Source organism: Odocoileus virginianus, chromosome 4, assembly GCF_023699985.2.
Source record: "Odocoileus virginianus isolate 20LAN1187 ecotype Illinois chromosome 4, Ovbor_1.2, whole genome shotgun sequence".
Lineage (NCBI taxonomy): Eukaryota > Metazoa > Chordata > Mammalia > Artiodactyla > Cervidae > Odocoileus > Odocoileus virginianus.
In genome coordinates, this window is record NC_069677.1 from 89950225 (window position 1) to 89972459 (window position 22235).

The 22235-nt window shown below is 51.0% G+C and overlaps 1 protein-coding gene across 8 annotated transcripts in view; it reads right to left on the bottom strand.

Annotated features, from left to right (window-relative positions):
- The window catches only part of RFTN1 (raftlin, lipid raft linker 1), a 209285-nt gene that overhangs the window by 55069 nt on the left and 131981 nt on the right, over window positions 1-22235 (bottom strand). For all 8 annotated transcript variants that reach the window (XR_011487442.1, XM_070467017.1, XM_070467015.1 and 5 more), the window contains 2 exons: window positions 8897-9221; window positions 84-287 (listed from right to left, as the gene is read on the bottom strand). Coding sequence is in view for 7 of the 8 variants with exons in the window: in XM_070467017.1 (XP_070323118.1) it covers window positions 84-287; window positions 8897-9221 (529 nt within the window). In the remaining variant the exon portion in view is untranslated. The remainder of the gene's footprint in view (window positions 1-83; window positions 288-8896; window positions 9222-22235) is intronic.

Here is a 22235-nt window from a genome sequence, read left to right on the forward strand (position 1 = left end):
TCTGAAGGCTGGCTGAGATAACAGGTGTGAGAAGCAGGGTTCAGGAGGGCCATTTGATGGTGGGGTGGGGGATGTGTCCTTACCATGGACCAAGCCAAGCCAGGAGACCGCGTTCACCAGGACGCCGCCCTTCCGGAAGTGGTCGCTCATGTGCTCCAGCCAGTTGGCGTCCAGACCGCTGACCGTCGGGCCGTTCTTGGAGACCCGGAGAGGAATGCTGACGGGGTAGTACTGCCGGCACTTCTGATGGCTCTTCGGTTTGTTGAAAAGGGCGAAGATCTCCATTTCTGCGGGGATTCGCAAAGAGAACGGGGAGACAGGAGGTCAAACGGTGACAAACTGCCTTATGGGGCCGGATACGATCTAACAGGAACCTGCAGACATGGCGTCAAAGGCCAGCGTTCTCCGAGGCTGCATGTTGCCCAACAAGAAAACCCAGGCAGCATGTCAGGGAGCCTCGAAAGCAACACGGGCCTCGAAGGCCGAGTCCTACGGGGACTACCAACAGAAAACCGGCACTTGTCATCCGCGCCCACGAGGATGAAGTCCTCGGCCACTGCAGCCATGGACCTTCAACACCCCCTGAGAGGCATCCAGAGCGGAGATCAGGAAAGGGGTATTCTGTGCTCTGCGAAAAACTGGCAGGTTAAGCCTTTAGAGAGATATCTTTAAGAGAACATTTTATGAGCCGAATTCTTGCATCTCCTCCAATTGAGAAAAGGACTAAAATCATTACTGGTGACATCTGCTCCTTGTGGCTAGCAGTAAGCCTCCACCAAAATGTGTGCCTGACCACACATATCCCCTTCACTGAAACCATATGTAACACTGACCTCTCCCCCTACCTCTCTGGAGCCGTTTTTCAGGGCTGCCGGAAATGTTGTCTCCCAGGCTTAGTCCCCAGTAAAACTTAACTCGCAACTCTCACGCTGTGCATTTTTTAGTCAACAGGACTTAGTCCTGAGTATGACACATGGTGAACAGCTGTTAGCTAGGATTAGTTGGTATGGTTTAGGTGTTTGAAAGGACATAGTAGACATTTCTAGAAATCCATACAAAGGTGTATTTTAGAAGAAAAAGCAGACATGTTTTGGGGTAAGAGCTGATCTTTTTTTTTTTTTTAAAAAGGAAATGCACAGAGGCACGAAAAAACAAAAATACTGCCGTAATTCCAGGAACTCTGCACCTCCCTGAATTCACTATTTATAAACTGCAGTGGTGTTTCCTGGGGCTGAGTGCATAATACTTAATCAAGTGCATCAAAAATACATGATTGAAATGTAAAAATAAATACGTTCCAGTAAGTGAGGGTTCCTGCCTGGAGTGGTAAGGCCCCTCCAACAGCCACATAGGCCCTGACAGTGAGGCGCAGCTTCCTGGGCCTTCCTTTATGGCTGGGCTCTTTACAAACTGATGCTCCCTGCCACCCGGCAGCTGACCCTTGCCTCCCGCCCTACGTGCAGCCGGCCACGAGCGAGCAGCCTCAGCTTCCGGAAGCAAATACCTGGAGTTTCAATCGAAGGCTGAAGGTCTATTTTTGTGTTACTCGTTTAGTCGGGCAATCAAGAGTTCACCCCGCTTGAGAAGCTTTGCTTACACAGGCTACTCAGGAACATGCTTTGGTTTCCAAAAATATCTACGCAGATAATAACAAAATCCCCACCCTTCTTCCAAAGAAATATTCTAAAGGTCATAAACAATGGCTGACATTAGCAGAAAAGACAAGAGACACCCACACACTCCCTGTAGGAGACACCTTGCCTGGAGCCCACATTCTGGGACACTGCACCCTCTATTTATTTCCGTTTTCCAGTCTCCAAATACATTACCTTTGAAAATGGACCCACTTTCCTTTATCTAGAAAAGTGTGCTTAAACAGGAAATGATGCTTCACAACCATAAGGGAAACCATCACCATTTGCCACAAACAGGAGCAAGTGGTGAGGCACTTTCACACCAAGAACGTTTCTCCACGTAGCATCTCAAGTTATCTCACAGGACAACTGTATTTTGGGACAAAGGGAGTCTTTCCACAGCCCCACCTGAGTGAGCGCCAGCAGGGACCCCAGGGAGCAATTCCGGGCCAAAGACTTTGCTGTCAGCAACAGTGAAGCCGTCAGGCAGGCCGTTTCGAGCAATCCAGGGGCTAGAATCAATGAGGAAGGAGGGGACCCTGTCTTCACAAACGGCTGCCCGGCTCTCCAACAACCAATGCTGGCCTGTCCCTCATCCCCACCCCAAATTATTTCCTCGGTCCACTTCCCTGACTCAGGAAGCCATGGAAAAGGCAGCCGGCATTTGCTTTCAGGGGAGAAATTAGCTCTTGGTATATGGAGCTAGCAATCCCCCGACTATTTTGTGAGTTTCAAATACAAGCGTCAGCCATGGAATCATGCCGTGAAAGGTTTGTAAAGGAAGAGAATCAAGCAAGGGGGTTAGGGCTGGGGGGTGGGAGAGGAAGTGCCCTTTCCAGTCCGAGGAGTCGGGGGTTCATGTAAGAGCTGCGGCTGCTGAAAGGGAAGAGTGGAAGGCAGGCTTTAGGGAGGGCTTGACTACGTCTCTTCAAAAGCAGACCCTGTAAGTTTCGGGGTGCAAGCTGTTTCTCTGGGGAGTCATCCCAGAAAATAAGAGTGGGGGAGCAGGGATAAGAAACAAGGGGGAGACGAAAGCCAAGGCAGGTTACTGGGGACTGGAGATGCCGCGTGTTGCCCTATGAGGGACAAAGAAGGCGGGCATCCGTCCTCAGGGATTGAGGCCATTCCTGGGGCTTTAATGCCTGGGGCACCTGCCCATTCCAGAGAACACCGCAGGCAGAGGCTAGGGAAGCTGTCCTCAGGTGACCCCCACGGTGGGGGTCACCGCACTCAGTGACGATCAAGCAAGCCCAAGGGCACGCAAACTAAGAAGAAAAAGAAACCACAGCCTCCACAAGGGGAACTGAGAAGCGGCCCAACACCTGATCACACAGAAGGACTCCCAGTCACACGGCAAGACAGAAGCATGACTTTCCCACACGCATAACGAAACAGAAAAGGGGAAGGCCGAAGGAGAAGGCGGGTGCAGGCCCGGGGCTGCGAAGACAGCCTGCAGACCCGGCCAGCGGCGGGGTGCTGCCAGCGCGCCCAGCTCTCCATCTGGGTCCTCCCCGGGGAGCGGGGTCAGAGCCAGAGACAGAAATAAAACTTTTCGGGAAGAAAGGGGGAAGGCTATTGGAATCAAGAGCCTCCAAAGCATGAGAAGAAACCTGCTTGCAGATGCCCAGCCCCGCAGTAAACTCTGTCCCGCCGGCTCCCCGGTCACGGTCTTCGCCCGGAAACCAGCCAAGAGAAACTGTCCCCAGACGACACCCTTTGATGCTTTAATGTTCTGGCTCTCCAGCACACATCCTCACGGGAGCGGCCACCAGGCATTCCACAAAGAAGACCAAGTGTGTTTACATTTTCTCAGCTGCTCCGTTGACTCTGCCCTGACCCCAGCTGGAAGATTTTTGCAGACACGGGACAGAGTCCCCAAGGAGGGGGAAGGCGTTGTTGCTGAGAATGTTCCGAGGATGGCTGCGGGCCGGGCCTGGCAGGGCACCCAAGCAGCTTCCAGACGGTTCTGTCTTGTATTTCTATTTCTGTCTCGTCTCCTCTGACCCCCGTGCACACAGGGGCAGGGAGCCTGGTCTGGTGCCACCTAGACCCTCGGTGTCCAGAAAAAGTGGCAATCTAGAAAACACGTCCGGGGCTGCATGTGCGTTCGCTGGACTGACCTCAGCCAGAAAAGCGCAAGCAGCCGGGGTGGGGGGCACGGGGTGCCTGCAGCTAGGGTCAGCCAGCCAGGCCTTGTCAGGCTCCCTGGGAACGAGCAGGAAGAAGGCAGACGCCCAGGTCCGAGGCGGGTGCTGGGCAGTAGGGACATAGGCACGGGACGGACGCCTGCAGTCTGTCTGCAGCTGGGGCCCCCGGAAGATGGTGACCCGCAGGTTGAGCTGCCGCGGTCCTAGCATCCCGGGGGACCTCCAGGCAGCAGGAGGGAGGGGGGGCTCAGAGTCAGGCTGAAAGCACGAGCTCCCCGGGCTGGACGGGGAGAAGGAGCCGGCTGGCACGTCGGCCTGGGTGGAGGGACCAGACTTGGCCTGGGAGCCAGGCTGGGCGGGGGCCCTGGTCAGCTGAGGTCACCGCAGGAGGGCTGGGGCCAAAGGTTACGCTGCGAGGACGGGGTGGTGGGCACCACAGCGCGAGAGGGAGGAGGGGCCTCGGGCCCAGCCAGGTGCTGGGGGCGGGGAGACGCCGCTTCTGGTGTGGGTGCAGCGTGGGGCACCTCCGGGCCTGGGGGAGGTCGGCTCGCCAGGCAGAGTGTGGGATCCACCGTCTGGACAGCAGTTGCGGGACGCGAGTATATCAGTGAGGGTCGTCATTGCCACCATCTCCTGCGATGCCCACCTCCACGGGGAAACTGTGTCCCTTCTACGCCCCGGAAGCCTTAAATGGATTCCTCAGAATCACAAGCCGGCAAGTGGCAAAGCCAATTCAGTTGAGTCGCTCAGTTGTGTCCGACTCTTTGTGGCCCCATGGACTGCAGCATGCCAGGTCTCCCTGTCCATCACCAACTCCCAGAGTCCACCCAAACCCATGTTCATCGAGTCGGTGATGCCATCCAACCAGTTCATCCTCTTTCGTCCCCTTCTCCTCCTGCCCTCAATCTTTCCCAGCATCAGGGTCTTCTCCAATGAGTCAGCTCTTCACATCAGGTGGCCAAAGGATTGTAGTTTCAGCTTCAACATGTCAAGACTCTTCCAAAAATCTCCCAACCCCGGGCTGTTTCCCAAACCTCACGAGAGGCCGGTTTCCTCAGCAGAAAGAGCCGGAGCTGACGCTCGTAGGCAGGCGGGGAGGTGCTCAGCGGCTGCTGTAAACAGACTGAGTGCAAACGGCCAAGCCAATGGCGGCAGGCGGGGGAGCACACGGACCCCAGGGCAGAGCTGTCCGGGGGCTCCGGGAGGGGAGGACCAGGTCCGGTGAGGGAGGGCAGACTCGGGGGCCGTCCTCCCATAAGGAGCTGCCTGCCAGGAGGCTTGCTCATAGAAGGCCCTGGAGAAGGACACGGCGATCCGGCTCAGGCTTCTGCATTCTGGACATTTCAAGTGAGCCGGTGCAGGTAAGAAGGGCAACTCGGGGACAACGCTGTGTTATTACTCGGGTGACAGAACAAGCTGAATCTGCATGAACCAGGGTGGCCCCCTCGTTTCTCCTACTGATGCCGCAGCGCCTGAGACCAGACAGGGATGCCGGAGGCCAGACGAGAAGGCCGGGGAACACCTATCCAGCGATGCCGCTCTAAGCTTCCCGAGCCCAGGCCTTGCACCCTGGCCTGCTTACGGTCAATGAAGGAAGCTGCCCCCCTCCACCCTGGCACAGAAATGGACCGAGAACCCAGCCCCAGGGTGGGCCGGCTCTTCCCGGGGGCCCTGCGTCCACCCGCAGCCGGGAATGAGGCAGGTGTGGAGGGAGGCCCGCCCGGCGGACGTCAAGCCGACAGAACGCTCCCTAGACAAGGGTAGCCCGGGTGGATGTGGGGAGCGAACCCTGGACCCAAGTGTCCCCACGGCCCGGGGGTGGGGGGCCGCCCGGACAGACGGAGGCCCCCCGGCGCTTATACAGCGGAAGAATTAAAGGCAGAGCGGCGGCGGGAGCAGGGAGACGCCCACCAGGTCTTTTTTTAATTGCTTTGCTGTGATTGCCTATTTAAACCCACCGGGCAGGAAGCGGAGTTAAAGCACTTGGCCCTCCTTAGGGGTTCCTGAGAGGAGGGGGGCTGAGAGCGGGGAGGGGGCGCTGGGGGACGCCCCGGGATGGGAAAACAACCAGGACGGAAGCTGGGCTGAGCTGAGGGGCCGGGCCAGCTGACCAGCAGGGAGAGCGTCCCTGGCCAGCCTTCGAGGGGGCGGAAACTATGCTCAACTGATGCTCAACGCAAAGTCGCTCAGTCGTGTCCAACTCTGCAACACCACGGACTATATAGTACATGAGATTCTCCAGGCCAGAATACTGGAGTGGGTAGCCTCGCCCTCCTCCAGGGAATCTTCCCGACTCAGGGACTGAACCCAGGTCTCCCGCATTGCAGCCGGATTCTTTACCAGCTGAGCCCCCGGGGAAGCACCAACGCTCAGACTACGAGATAAAGTGTAACTCTACGAGGGCGCACAGGCCACTTCCTGTATCTGCGACACAGGCGTAGTAAGAGCATCTTCTGTCAAAGCTCCTGTGACGCATGGTCACCCAGGCAAGCGGAGAACCAGCCACTGGAGGGCTGTCACCATGATGACCGTCCTCTGTCTGTCCCCTGGAGGCCAAACCTGGGCACCAGGACCCCCTGCGTGTTCACAGGCTGATGAGAAAGAGCCAAAGATTCATTTATTCCACCAGAAGAGACAGAAGGGCCACAGTGAGCCACCTAAGTCTCAGAGAGCTGTGGCCTCCTACGAGGAGAGCTGAGAGCCAGGCTCACGAGCAGACGACAGACAGACAGACAGACAGCCGCCTACCAAGCAGGACTGGGGGTCAGGGGCACCATCACCCCCCATAGCTGCAGTTTTCACACGCGCTCGGGCTGACCGCCTCCAGATGCGCCTGAACCGTGCATCCCTCAGAAGGTTCTGGTTTTCCGGTAGAGAGCAGGGGCGTGAGGAAATGAGGTGCAGGCCAAGACACTTGGGTGTTGGGGGGCATCTCTGGGGTGTCCCCCAGTGATGGGGGAAGGGCCTGAGGGAAGGAACAGTCACTTACAGCAGGGGGCCCCTGGGGGGGAAGTCCTGGGACAAGTCTCCCCAGTTACTGAACCCCAGGGGGCAGGCGGTCTGGAGGGAGTCTTGGAGGAAGGTGCACTCCGGAACAGGGAACGTCTGAAACTCCTGACGGGCCCTTCAGTATCGACAGCCTCCTTTCTCAAAGCCAGGGCTCCGTGCAGAGCTGGGGGCAGTGGTCGGGATGACGGGGCCTGCACCCCAGTGCTAAGGGCGCCTACTTCGGAGTGCTTTAAGTGGACATCTCATCTGGCATGCATGCTCTGTCGCTCAGTCATGCCCAGCTCTCTGCAACCCCATGGACTGCAGCCTGCCAGGCTCCTCAGTCCCTGGGATTCTCCTGGCAAGGGTACTGGAGTGGGTTGCCATGCCCTCCTCCAGGGGATCTTCGTGACGCAGGGATCAAGCCCGCGTCTCCTGCATTGTATGCAGATTCTTTACCCTCTGAGCCACCACTAATCAAGGCCCGGATGAAACACTAGTCCTAATCTCCCCGAGAAGTGAGGTGGCTGCCATCTCCCCTTCTAAGTCATCTTTGCAGACAAGCCCCAGGATTAACCATCCCACAATTTTCTTTTCGAGATCTACAACATAACAAGAAAAGCTATTTTACCCTCTCTTTTTTTTTGGCTGCACCATGTGGCATGTGGCATCTTAGTTCCCTGACCGAGGATTGAACCTGTGTGCCCTGCAGTGGAAGTGCAGAGTCTTAACCACTGGACCTCTAGGGAAGTCCCTCACCCTTTTCTATTCTCAAAGCATAAGCAGTTTCTCGTCATTTATAAGAAGCTAACCTCAAGAATTAGTATATAAATAATAACATTAACCAGGGGATTCCCTCATAGCTCAGTTGGTAAAGAATCTGCCTGCAATGCAGGAGACCCGGGTTCGATTTCTGGGTGGGGAAGATCCCCTGGAGCAGGGCATGGCAAGCCACAGCAGTATTCTTGCCTGGAGAATCTCATGGACGGAGGGCCAGTCCCTGGGACTGCAAGAGTCAGACACAACTTGGCAACTAAACCACCACCAGCAATAACATTAACCAGGGAGGTGATCCAGAAAGGCCTAAAGAGAAAGTCTTCCTAAGACCTGGGCCTCCTTCCATCAGTCTTGTCACTCGTCACCTTCCAAAGGGTAGACAGCTCACATAAGGGCCTGGCTTCCAGAAAACGGCGGGACGTGAGATTTCTTGGAGCAGGAAAGTGAAAGAGAATCACACGGAAACGAAGAGAAACGTCACTCTCTGCAGTCTGAGGGCCTCAGTAAACCCTGATCGGCTGTCTGAGCATCACACAGGAAGGACCAGGTGGGGACCCGGCCTGGGCTCACCCAGCAGATCTGTTTCCAGCCTGGGCGACGGATGGACTCTCTGAACCTCAGTCTGCTCAGCTGTAAAGGGGGCGATGATACAAAGCGGCCATCCACATCACAGGAAGAAGGAAGCCGTCGTTAACACTGGCTGCCAGCCTCCTTCCTGAATCGTTATTTGAAATCTCCAACCTAAAGTCCATGCCCCAGCGGCCGTTAAACACCACGACTCAGAACAGTCGCTTCCCGGCGGCCTCTCCCTGGTCACGTGTGTTCCACGGTGCTGGTCTGTCCACGAGACAGACTCCCCGAAGCCTGGCTGTTTACAGCTGCGAGGGCTGAATCACCAGCTTCCTGCACACCTCGTCCTCAGCTGGTGCTCTGGATTTCCTTCTTTAGGCAGAAATTCAAAACAAGAGGACCAGACGTGGAAGGTGCTTTCTGCACCAGTGCCCAGCCATCACCACGTTTCCTGGGGTCACACGGGGTCATGTGGGGGCAGCGCGTGGGCGTGGGGGAGAAAACACCTTGCATTCTAGAACCTGCTGCACATGTGACATTCTGGAGCCGCGACAAGTCAGAGTCACGTGGTCTGCCCACCCTCCACCCCCCAGAAGGCACAGCCTCAGGAAGGAAGAGCGTCAGGAGGCCCGGAAAACTGCCTGACAGCTTCTCCCGTTTGATGGACTGCCATCTCTACGCTCAGATTCCATTCATTTTTCCTAAAAGGCCCCTGGCGATTACTGGAAAGCTAGCAGCCGCACTCCAAGCGGCTCAGAGTCCCGGCGCTGACATACTTACTGGCCGCGGGCGGCTCTCCAGACCCTTCCGACGGCAGATCAGCATCTGGTCCCTCCCGAGTCCCTCGAGCAGGAGACTCTGCACCATCCCCCTCTCCTGGGAGCAAGCTGGGCTGCTGGGCGGCGGGCGTCTCCCCTCGGGGGTCCTGGCCAGGCTCCGGGCTTCCGTCTGTCCCCGCTGCAGCGTCTGCAGCCCCACGACCGCCAGGCTCCTGTGTCGCGTCCTGGGCACCTGTTGGGGCGCAGCCACCCGCCGGGCTCCCAGGGCAGCGGTACTGAGGCACGACCCCGACGAACTTCAGGCCACGACTCGCAGCCTCCTGGATCTGCGAGGCAAACCAAACCAAGGGAAACGGGTAAACTGGATGTTCCACCAGAGCAGGGGCACACACGGCACCTCAGGGAGGCCTCGGGGGTGTTTCTGTGTGTGTGTGTGTGTGTGTGTGTGTGTGTGTGTGTGTGTGTATGTGTGTGTGGCTGCAGCACACAGAAAACGGGATCTTAGTTCTCTGACGCTGAAGCTGAAACTCCAATTCTTTGGCCACCTGATGTGAAGAGCTGACTCATTTGAAAAGACCCTGATGCTGGGAAGGACTGAAGGCAGGAGGAGAAGGGGACGACAGATGAGATGGTTGGATGGCATCACTGACTCGACAGACATGAGTTTGAGTAAACTCCGGGAGCTGGTGTTGGGCAGGGAGGCCTGGCGTGCTGCGGTCCATGGGGTCACAGAGAGTCAGACACGACTGAGCGACTGAACTGAGTTCTCCAAGCAGGGATCGAACCCACGCCCAATTGCACTGGGTCTTAACCAGTGGAGCACCGGGGAAGTCTGGATGTTCCTGTTTGAACGTGAAATCTTTCAAGCTGGCCAAGGCTCCACCTCCTCAAGGCGGTGCCCACACCCCAATTCTGGCCTGACTGGGAACAGAGAGCATGGGACTTGTTTTCTTAAACTGTAAAAAAAATAAAGCATTTGACTGTGAAGGGCCGGGATGGCCTCTCTGTGAAACGCTATGTTAGTCCCAATTAGTAAGTTTTTTTTCCTAAGAAGCTGAAAAAAGTTTCTATAAAGGCTGAGCTGGAACAAAAAGAGGCTGAAAGAGGAAGCTCATTTTGGTAAGAGTTTATTTTTTGTGTGATTTTTTTTTTTTTTCTGATGAATCACCTACTTCCTGCTAATCAGGCTACTGTATAACTCAATACATCTATATAACCACATACTAACTACCAGATGACATTTTATGACCCAAAGAGCTTCCTCTCTGAAACAATTGCTCTGGCAGAGAAGAGCAAAGGTGGCAGGAATCACCCGTGTGCAAAAGCTGATGGCACTCCCCGAGAGAGGGGACCTCTGAGAACAGCTGCCCAGGGGGGAGCAAGGATGCCCGAAGGCCATGCCCAGCCCGTGGGCACTGCACAGGCTGACCCACGGCTCTCCACCCCCATCCAGTCCAGGTAACAGGTGGCACCTTCTCACCTCTTGAGCCTCAAGACGGGGGACACACGGCTGCAAGAGTTTTGGGCCGCGTGAACCCTCCCCTCCCTAAAAAAGCAAACCCGTCCCCGCCGCAGGCAACTGAATGTAACTGTCATAAGTGAAAGACAAACAGAAAGTCAAAGCTAAACAAAAGCAGAGCCGGCCAAAATTTGAAGACAGGCTCTAGGGGACTTGTTGGGCAAGGGTGCTCAAGTCTCTTTACAAATGCAGCAGGACGGGGAGACCTCGGAGCCCTGGGAGGCTCAGTCACCAACCCCCGAGTGGATGACCTCAGAAAGCCGGCAGGCGTCAGTCAGCAGCCACCCGCTCCTGTCTTTTGAGAAGGAGTAAGAAACACCAGCATGAGCACCTCTCCAAAGGAGTAGCGAGCATCAGCCGCCCTCTGCGGATGACCCACCCGAACTTAAGGCAGAAGGTCGTTTTAGTTCAGCCCTGGCCGTTCTGGAACATGATCTGGAGCAGTGATACAAAAGTACAGCCCAGTTCAGTTCAGTTCAGTCGCTCAGTCATGTCCGACTCTTTGTGACCCCATGGACTGCAGCACGCCAGGCTTCCCTGTCCATCACCAACTCCCGGAGTTTACTCAAACTCATGTCTGTCGAGTCAGTGATGCCATCCAACCATCTCATCCTCTGTCGTCCCCTTCTCCTCCCACCTTCAGTCTTTCCCAGCATCAGGGTCTTTTCAAATGAGTCAGTTCTTCGTATCAGGTGGCCAAAGGATTGGAGCTTCAGCTTCAGCATCAGTCCTTCCAAAGTCTAGCCTGTGCTAGATGTAATGATTACCAAGGGTCTGCTATGTGTCAGACCCTGCACCGTGCACTTTATATCAACGGTTTGGTTGGAGGATTAACTCCAACAACCCTACATGGTATCATGACCTTCACTTCAGATGAGGACACTGAAGCCCAGAGACATTAAAGTCACAAAGCGAGCTGTGGGCAGCCAGGTTCCAAGTCAGGTTTGGCTCAGGTCCAAGTTCATCCTCTTAAGTACAAGGCCAAGTGGACATATGTCAAAGCGTCAAGTTCTCGGGTATGCACGTGTCCACACAAGTGCCCGCGGCTGGCGCAATGAACACTTCAAACGTGTTTTTAAAAAAACCTTGAAGTCATCATTTCCATTCTGAAAATTCATTTTTTACCCTTTAATCTGTGATATCTACCTATTTTTTAGAAACTGTGTTAGAAAGCTTCTAAAAGAAGACACAGGCCACAAACTTTTTAAAAACAGAACAATGAGGAAGTAACTACCAAACAGCCTGAGGCTGAAGGAGGCTAAGTGCCGAAGTTCTAGCAGCACAGGCAAAAGAGACACGCGGTGGATTAACTCACGGTCAGTAAGAGAGAAGCGTAATTTGCTAGTGATCTGTCTAACATACAGTAGGTGATCGATAAGGATCTGTTGAATGAACGAGTCAATGAACACATTAAATACCGAGTGGGTCTGTGTCTCTTCTTCCAGAATGTCTCCTGGAAGGTAGGGATGGAGACTGATCTTTCAGCTCTAGAATCCAACAAACCAACAAACATTTATTAAGTTCCTACACTGGCTCAAAACAGCATCACACTTAGGTGCTGGGGCTACAAAATAGGAGTCTTAACTGTCAAAAGATTCAGCTGATTACGGTAAACATATTTTAAAAATAATTATACTACTGTGGCACAATAATGTTTATGTTATGATGATAAAAAAATAAAGGTTCTAAACTTTTAAAACAGCATTATGATAGCTATATGTGTAATTTTTCAAAATTTATCTAACAAGCATACATATTACCTTTACAACCGAAAATAAGTACACATTTCAGAAAATTTTCATAGAGAAGCTCAGCGCAGTAATGGATATAAAGGTATAGAAAGTGATTATTTCCGCCTGAAGGGGACACTGAGACCTTTCTCACAGAAGGTCAGGGCTATTACAAATGAAATCGGGTGACACAGCTGGAGGAGGCGAAGGCCACAGCAGAGCTGGAGTGTGTCAGCCGCCCCTACAACACTCAGATTCAAATTTTTCCCCAAATATCATGCTAAGCAAAACCTATTTGGGGACTCAACCTGCAGGAGGCTTTGAAGGATGAATAGGAGTTCACCAGACAGATGAAAGAAAGGGATAGGGCAGTGCAGGTAAGATGGATCATCGTGGTCAAAGGCCTGATGGCGTGCGACAGTCTGGGTATTGAAGAAATCTCTAGGAATATTTCTGGAACATGACATGAGAAGCCAGGAGCGCCCAGAAATGAGGCTGGACCAGAAATCACAAGGGCCATACCATGGGTGTCACCAAATGACAAGACAACAAAGGCTCAGACTTCACTCAGTAGCAACAGGTCCCTAACTTACCCAACACAGCAACTCTGGAGAGCAGATGGGCCCGGGGGTGTGGGTAGGGGTGGGTAGTGTCCAAGGGCAAAGCTCAGATTTCTCTGAATGCTCATCTTTTATCTAAGCATTAATGAAAGTGTTGTATCCTACACTTGGCATTGTTTAATAATCAAAACTCTTAAAAAGATGCTCAGGGTAAATGGTAAAGACACTCCCTCTCCCCGTGGCAAACCTTCCAGGGAACGTGTATCTCAAGAATATGAAACATCCTTGTGCACACATCTTTGCAGCTCTGTTTACCTCCTTGGGGTGGATTCCTGGAAGTGGAATGGATGGGCCAAGGGATATCAGCTCTTCAAAGGCTGGGTGCAGGCTGCCAAATTGTTTCCCAGAAAGGGTGAGCAGTCTTTTTTTAACCAGAAAACCCACATTTAGATTTTATAAAGATCAACATTAGGCCAGACCTTAGGGGCTGTGACACCTTTGATTTCTCTAGAGGTGTCAAACCAAACTCCATTTGTTACTCATTCACTCATTCCTTCATTTATAACCTTTGTTAAGCAAGTCTCACAAACCTCAGAAAGGCAGGCATGAGACGGTGTTCATCAGGGTTCGCTTCTGACCACCAGCTCTCCTCACCCCCATGGGACCTCCTCAGATTTAGGAGATACTCACTCAGATTTAGGGACTAGTCATGTGTTCATTACTCCCAAGTTTGGACTCCCCAGCCCTGCCTTTCCTCTGGGGCTCAGAGCTCCATGGCCAATGATCACAGCTGGTGGGTCCACCATGGGTCTCAAACTGGGGTCAAGGTGCTTCTTCTTCAGCTCCTTCCTTTTTGTAACCTGTGTATCCACTCACCAGGTCCTGCCAGACCATCCTGCGATGTTTCTGGAGTCCCACCCCCGTCCTCCAGACATCCAGGTCACTTTACTTTCAGGGACTCGCCAGCTGCTACTGGACACCACCATGATGTCAAGCTGTGGCAGGTCTTCAAGAGCATGGAATCGAATCCACACAAAAGATCAAACCCTGAACATTCAAGCCACCTTGGGGAAGGAGTTCCCCACAGACTGTCACACACAAGCCCAAGTAATTTCTCTAACAACTGCAATCAGATCATGGCAAAGTTTGATCCGACTCTGAGTATCTTAACACACATCAGTGCTGCTAAATGATGGCACTCCTTCACATTACACAACCCGAACTGTCCCAAGATGGGCACTCAATACAAGATTTAACTGAAATACACCCTCATCCACCTTCTTATCACATCGGCTGCATTTAAGAACAATCCCACCCCCAACACTTAAACTCCTGGTTTAAGCACCAAAAATTAAACAAGACGGTTTTCAACTGACCCAAGACTTCGTTCAGCTCTGATGAGTAAGAACAAATGGCGATAATTACATTCTCCTGATGTAAAACCAGACATAATAATGTGAAAAAGGTTTCTTATTTCTTTGGTTTCTTTTTTCTATTGAAAAAAATTTGTTTCTATAAAAAGTCTCAATGCATCAGAAAATGATGTCATCTTTGGTTATATATTTCAAGAATTATTTTCATTAAACGTAACACCATGATGTTGGGATAGTCCCTGAAAATCTAGGACATACTGTCTGTTATTCTACTTTCAAAATGAATGCCATGCAGCTGCCGCTGAGTGTAAATACATACTATCTTGTCTTAAACACACACTTGTTTAGAGTACATTTAGCAATGAGGGTAAAACCAGTAAGGGGGAAATGGGGTCCTGATTGGGTTTGGTAAAAATGGAAGCCATACGTAATAGAGGAAAGGCAGCAGAAAAGACTCCTGCTAACAGGTCAGCAGGACTTGAGTATCCACTGGCCACACGAGATGGCACAGGCGAAGGGCCAGAGACAGTCTAGGACCGTTCGGTCTGAATCTAATGAAGACGGTATCACGGTTGATTGTATGTGTCACCCTGCAAAAAACTACAGCGACTAACTGTCAACACTAGCCCAGATTCCGCTGCAAAGATACTTTTAGATGCAGTTGACATCTACAGTCCACTTGGCATTCAGTAAAGCAAGTCACCCTCTCTAATGGGGACAGGCCTCTGGCAATCAGGTGAAGGCCTTAAAAGTGAAGAGCAAGGTTTTCCAAAGAAGACGTGTTGGAGCCGGCGAGAGAAACCCCACCCGTGACAAGGTCTGGGTTCAACGAACTGGCACGCAAAGGCGTCCGGACCTCCGGGGGTTGCTCGGGATCACCCCACCATCTACTCCCAGGCCTTTGTCCTTTCATCTTCTGATGCTTGGCGTTCTTCTATGTTCCCTAAAAACTATTCTGACTCTTAACTAAAATCCCTCCTTGAAACCTTTGCATGGCAGCAACACAGTCCCTGGGGGCACATGGGCCCCAATAAACAGGCCCATCCATCCCATAAGCAAAAGTAGATAGAGTCCATTACGAGACTGAGAAGATTCCTTAGGGTGTGATCAGGAGGGAATTATGAGACCTCTGACCCTTAGGATCACATACCACAGCTAAGACCTTGGGGGCTGAGCTTCCCAAGATAAGGTTTGTAGATGGCTTTTCACAGTTGACTAGCTGCTACCATTGAATTGTTTAAAAGTTATGTGTAGGTATTGACTGTTCTGGAAAGTTATTTATGATGTAGCCCATGATTATGAACCTGGTACAATCTTATCATTCCTCCCTCCTTAAACCTCTTTAAAGGATTATTGGTTTTAGGGTGTATAAGCACTGATGTAAAAGAATAAGCAGTCTTGATCCTGCACTCAAACAAGACTCTTCTTCGCCAACACTGCTCATCCGAAGGGAACCCCTGGACTCCGCCGGGGCTGGACCCCGGCAAAGAAGGAATTCTGCCTCCAGACAAGCTGCCTGAGTTTTCAGCCTTCAGAGTTGAGGCTGCAACATCACTCTTACCCAAAACCTCTAGTCTACCACATGGCCCTGGAGGTTTGGGACTGCCCAGCTCCCACAATCACTTGGGCCAGTAATGAAAGTCAATCTCAATCTCAGTCTCCTACTGCAGACAGACAGACAGATAACACTATGAGCTGTTTCTCTTGGAGAAACGTCAGACAGGAGAAGGGCAGATGAAGTGAATGAGGGGAAGAGGACTGCAGCAGCAGGTGATGGATCATCTCCAAACCTGAAGCAGGCCGAGCGGGAAAGGAAGGACTTCCTAAGAGGTTCCCAAAGGCAGGGACAGAAGTGGGCCCTGAACAGAAGCAAAGAGAAGGACTCAATCTGGTGATGATCAAAGATCCCAGAGGACAGGCTGGGGTGGACAAGAAGGTGGACCGCACTTCCTGTTGCCCAGGTGAAAGAAGTCTCCCGGCCACGTTTGACGGTAAAGGAATTCAGTCTTTAACTGGCAGATTTAATGTCTATACGCAATTTCTAACTTTCAGATGAACTTAGTGGAATCCCTATAACTAACATGCTAACTGAGGCTGGGAATCAGAAACGTACTGACTTTTTGAAAATACAAAGATGCGTCATCCAATCTGACAGTAGCCACTAGCTAAGTGTGACTATTAATATTTAAATTTAAATTACTTCAAATAAAATAAAATTAAAAATTCAATTCCTCAGTCACACCAGCCACATTGCAAGCGTTTGATGGCCCCAGTGGCTGGTGACTGCCCTACTGAATGGAAATACAGAACGTCTGGTGCAAATACAGAATACTTCCGTCATCACAGAGAGTTCTACTGGCCACTACCCACACAGAACATAATAAGCCATATAAAATACCAGGCAACAGAAACAGGGTTTTCAACAGTGCCTGCACAGGCATATATATAACACAGGGTAAAGCCCAAGACTTACACATAAAGACATCCCAAATGGACCCTAAACTGGACCACTGACCACTCTGACCCCCCTCTGTAACTCAGCGGCCACCATTCTGTGGGAGCTGACATTTTTAAAGTCTCTGGGGACCCGTGACATACAAAGGGAACCTGCAGACAGAGGCATGAGCCATATGTCAAGAACAGACACAAAAATGCCGTTCTGGTTGCACAGTTACACGTGACTCTTTACGGTGAATATTTTATCACACACACACACACACACACACACACACACAGCCCTTCTCATCTTCTGTCGCCTGAGCTCTGGTACAGCTTTCCGAAAATGGAGGTTCAAAAATAACACAGGTTTTAGCTCAAGTCTGAAGCGGCCTTTAGCTCTGACGTGTTAACACGGAGCTTCAGGAACTGAAACTTTTACCAAGTGCTGCTGTGTATTCAGCTCCGTTATGAGGCCACACGGAAAGATCGCACAGCCCTTCTGGGGTTGTGGTTTTCTCCTTCAATGACTGAGAGGTCTCAGAATGAGCCTGAGACGAGGAGTCTGAGGCTTAAAGCTCTGGACTCAGCCCTGCCACTCCCTTGGCTATGTCACTGATCGACCCACTTGATTTATCTGAGCCTCAGTTTCCTAATCTGTAAAATGGGGATAATGCTAACGATTAATTCACTCACTTACACCACTGCTTACTAACTCTTAAGTCCCTGGCAGGGCTGGAGTTGGGACAAGAGGTTTGATTCTCCTCAGCTACTAGCAGTGATCTGGTGGGATGCTTCAGAAATGATGGAATAATCTAGAAAACTGTAAACTCCCTTAAAGACAAAAGGAAGAGATAGAGTCCAGCGCTGGGACAGAAGCAGAGAAAAGATTCATCCTCTGGTGGCACTGTTCAGGGCAAGTATTTCTAACAAAAGGAGTTTTATTGGCCTTCATTATCTTTATTAACTGGCTGGGTGCTTTCACTTACATTGTGCCTATAATTTCACTGTTCACTGAAAATGTCATTCCTGGGAAATCAGTAGACCCAAGAGGGAGTATGCTGTTAAACTCTCAACTCTCAAAAATCTTCAACTAGCTCTTTTATAAAAAATTATTTATTTACTTATTTGGCTGTGCTGGGTCTTGCAGCATGTGGGATATAGTTCCCTGACTGAGGATCAAACCTGGGCCCCCTGCACTGGGACTGTGGAGTCTTAGCCACTGGACCACCAGGGAAGTCTCTTTAACTAGCTCTAAATGCCCTGTGAAAACCAACCCACCAGAAGATCCCAACCTGATGTCAAAAGTCTAAATCAGAGATGGAAAGGGACCGAGGAAAGGCCTATTTCTGGGGAAGGATCTAACAGTGACCCAAGTGGCCAGCAAGGTACAGCCAGAGTAGAATCTTAGGACCAGCATGTCCACCACCATCAGGAAAACGGTTCCAGGTTTTCTCCCTGTGTCTTTTAAAAAAATTTGTTAGCATTCTTCTTCTTTCTCTGGTAGGACCAATTTTCTCCATGGGGCAGAAAATATGGCCATTCCCAACTTCTGAGTTTCTCTGCTCGTGGCTTAGCCATTGGAGATAGACTATCTAAATGTCCCGGGTCCACACAAGTGAAAGATCTCAGGGAAGGGCTCTGATTGGCTCAGCTTGGGTCAGGTGTTCATTTCGGGGCCAATCAGCTCTGGCCAGCGTTAGGGTGGCTCCTGTGGAAATCACACAGCTGGACTGTGGGAACAAAGCCGCTTTCAGAAGAAAAGGAATCTCAGGGCAGAAAAAATAGGCAATGTCTGTCATGTAGATACATCATCTCATGGGAAATAAAATTTGAAATTTATTTAGTACCCACCATTACTTCATGGCAAACAGATGGGGAAAGAGTGGAAACAGTGACAGACTTTATTTTTTGGGCTCCAAAATCACTGCAGATGGTGACTGCAACCATGAAATTAAAAGATGCTTACTCCTTGGAAGGAAAGTTATGACCAACCTAGATAGCATATTAAAAAGCAGAGGCATTACTTTGCCAACAAAGGTCCGTAGTCAAGGCTATGGTTTTTCCATTGGTCATGTATGGATGTGAGAGTTGGACTATAAAGAAAGCTGAGTGCAGAGAATTGATGCTTTTGAACTGTGGTGCTGGAGAAGACTCTTGAGAGTCCCTTGGACTGCAAGGAGACCCAACCAGTCCATTCTAAAGGAGATCAGTCCTAGGTTCTCATTGGAAGGACTGATGTTGAAGCTGAAACTCCAATCCCTTGTCCACCTGATGTGAAGGGCTGAGTCATTGGAAAAGACCCTGATGCTGGGAAAGATTGAGGGAAGGAGGAGAAGGGGATGACAGAGGATGAGGTGGCTGGATGGCATCAGTGACTCAACGGGCATGAGTTTGAGTAAACTCCGGGAGTTGGTGATGGACAGGGAGGCCTGGCATGCTGCGATTCATGGGGTCGCAAAGAGTCAGACACAACTGAGCAACTGAACTGAACTGACTGACTGACCCACATGTATGAAAGTGAAGAAGAGAGTATAAGGCAACTGATATTTAAACCAGACAAAACTGAGCAAGTTAAGACCATACCGATCACAATAATGTTGATACGTTTTGATCAAAGTGGACCCCGGGCCATTACTCTAGGTTATTTTGTCTGTGTGGACACAGCATTTGTCTCCTTGTCTTGGGCTATATTCTTCTCAGCTCTGTTCTAGATTTCTTTTCTCAGCTTTATTGCAGAATAACTGAAGATTGTTTTCTAGGAGTACTTTCTGAAGTCAGTGTCCAAACCTGAGCTCTCCCCTTCCCAGAGTAGTCTGCCACGGCAGGGGCACCCAGATCAGGAGGGCAGGGACTGGGGCGGACAGGGTCCCCTCTGGCAGAGCTGCACGGGCCCTGCAAAGCCCTGATCTCCCCCGACATCTGCTCATAAGTAGCACTTTGCATGGATGAGCTCAGACCAGGATCTCAGAGCAAAAGCAAAGATCTTGGCATCATCCAGGCAGGAACACTGAGGGACCTCCACGTCACAGGACCTCAGGAGGGTCTGCATCTCCTGCCTCGGCTACAAGACCCCCAACTCAGGCTTCCACAGGCATGGGCACGCCCACAAAGACAATGGAGCCATCAGATCCCCAGAGTCTCACATTAGCAAGCATTTAAATAGACTTTCATCAGAGTCGCATGGGAAAGTCAAAGGATGTGCACCAGACTTTGCCGCTTGCCAGTTCCGTGGCTGCCAGAGTCCACGGCTGGTAAAAACGACCTGACCCGCAGGTGGAATGTGTGCACACAGGCATGGTCTGGGGGACGGAATCCAAGAAGGAAGAAGGCCAGCAAAGTGAAGAGGTAAGAAAGGGCGCTCAGTGAGGCAGAGCAGGACAAGCATCCTGCACCAAAAAGCCGTCATCACGGTAGCTTCCGTTTATGGAGCGCTCACTCTGCGCCAAAAGCTGTTCCAAGGGCTTTACGGGGATTACCTCCTTTCATCCTTAGGTAACAATGACGCGTGCACACAGCCACGAGTAAAGCAGACGGCTAGTGGGAGGTGAGCACAGGGACTCAGCTCAGTACTCTGCGACCGCCTAAAGGGGAGGGAAGGGGGTGGGGTGGGAAGGTCCCAGAGGGAGTGGAAATGTGCGTGTGTGTGCGGTGCGTGCTGTCGCTTCCGTCGGTCCGACTCTGCATCCTATACACTGCAGCCCATCAGGCTCCTCTGTCCATGGGATTCTCCAGTCAAGAATATTGGAGCGGGTTGCCATGCCATCCTCCATCTTCCTGACCCAGGGATCGAACCTGAGTCTCCTGTATTACAGGTGGATCCTTTATCACTGAGTCCCCAGGGAAGCCCTATATATACTAACACAACATTGTAAAGCAATTGTACGCCAATAAAATTTTTTAAAAAACAGATTTAAAAAAAAATATTCTCATTTTAGAGATTAGGAAACAGACACAGACAGGCTGCTCAGCTTGCCGAAGGGCACACAGCTAGAAAATCGCAGGGAGGATGCAAACCTAGTCAACCTGGCTTCAGGCTCCATATTCCCACCTCTTACACTGCTCAGCATGTGTCTGCAACAGAACGTCCTACCCTTTAAGCCATACTGTGAAAATCAGGGCGAGATCTTCAAGAGTACTGAGTCTCTAGAGTCTGGGTTTTTATGCTGTAGGCAATGGGATGCCATCACCGTTTCTGGCCCAGGGACGTAATCAGGCCTTTCCCAAGGAGGACCGATGTTTCCGCAGGATGTGGTACGGATGGGGAGGGGGCTGGGGGGGAGAGGCAGAGAGAGGGGTGCAGCCCAGGCGTCACTGCAGAGCTCGTGGGAGAGGTCAGAAGAGGCCACACTTGCCGTGGGAAAGGACGGACAAGGGAGATGGAGACCCAGAGCAGAGACGGCAGTACTGACTACGAGGTGACATACCACGAGATGTGATGGGATGCGATGTGTCAAATCATCGGTGACCTACTGTCCAAACTTCTGAACAGTCTGACACTTTTGAAAGCAAAAGGTATGCTGTGACAAGAGGCATGAGCCAGAACTGTCCAAGCAAACCCAGACAGACACAGGGTCACCTGTGTCTCAGTAATTCTCATCTAGGTTAAAAAAAACAAAACAAAAAAATGCCTCCGAGCTGGGCGTTCCACTGGGCCTTCTTTCCCCAGGCACTGCCCGAGATTTCTGCATTTCCAGAAAAGCAAAGAAAGAACCAGCTGGAATCTAGAATCCTGGATCGGCTGACACTGATCACCCCAAGTTTATTCTTTGGTAACAGCAGTGGCCCTGGAATTATTAGCTTGGGACAAAAAACCTCAAGGCCTTATCAACCCTCCTGGGAATGTTCTGGAAAACCAGTTTGAGAGTCTTCATGGAACTCAAATCTCAGCACCACAGCTAAGCGAGTGAGGCAAAAGAACCTGAGTCTAAAGACGTTTAACCAGGAGCAGATGTTTTCCTTCACAGTACGCTGCTGTTTTAACATCCAGAATTCGTGACTTTTCCCCACCATTCCCTGATTTACACAGGCTTCCAAAGCATTAATGAAGGGCCCTTGAACAAAATATTGAGATGGTGTGGTTGGACCGATGCTGTCCCAGTTTTAACCCTTGGTTAAAAACCCTTTTTGGTCCCCATGACTCCAGACCAACAAAAATATAACTCAGTCTGAATGGCATTTGAAACTCCCATGGTTAACAGAACAGTGAAACTAAGTACTGGGGGATGGTTTTCATTACAATGCTAAAGAAATGAATGTTTTGTTGTTCTTTTCGTAAATACCCTGAAGAACCCTGGGATGGCTTTTCTAGAAGATGAAAATGATCTGAGAGTTTCAGATCTCATGAAGATATGTGATCTCTTTGAGTAACAAATAGGGTTTTTTTAGTTGTGTTTTTTTTAAGGGGCTGATTTTCCATTTACAACTGTTGAGGATTACACTTAAAGATGATTTCCAACACCCAATAACCTTCATATTCAATACTCAACTCCTTATTTCCACTTCCTGCCTTCATATTTTTTAATTCTATGGGCCCTAAATGATCTCAAAGTTCTCTCCTAGTAGAATGAACTGTAAATGAACACAAATGTCTGAATTCACGTCTGTGCAGGCTATATGTTCCAAAGATATCTCTCACCTCTCGATGACCTGCTAGAACCTTGTCACTCCCCCGTCAAGAGGCAGAGTCTATCTCCATCTCTTTGGATCAGTATAAAGTTAA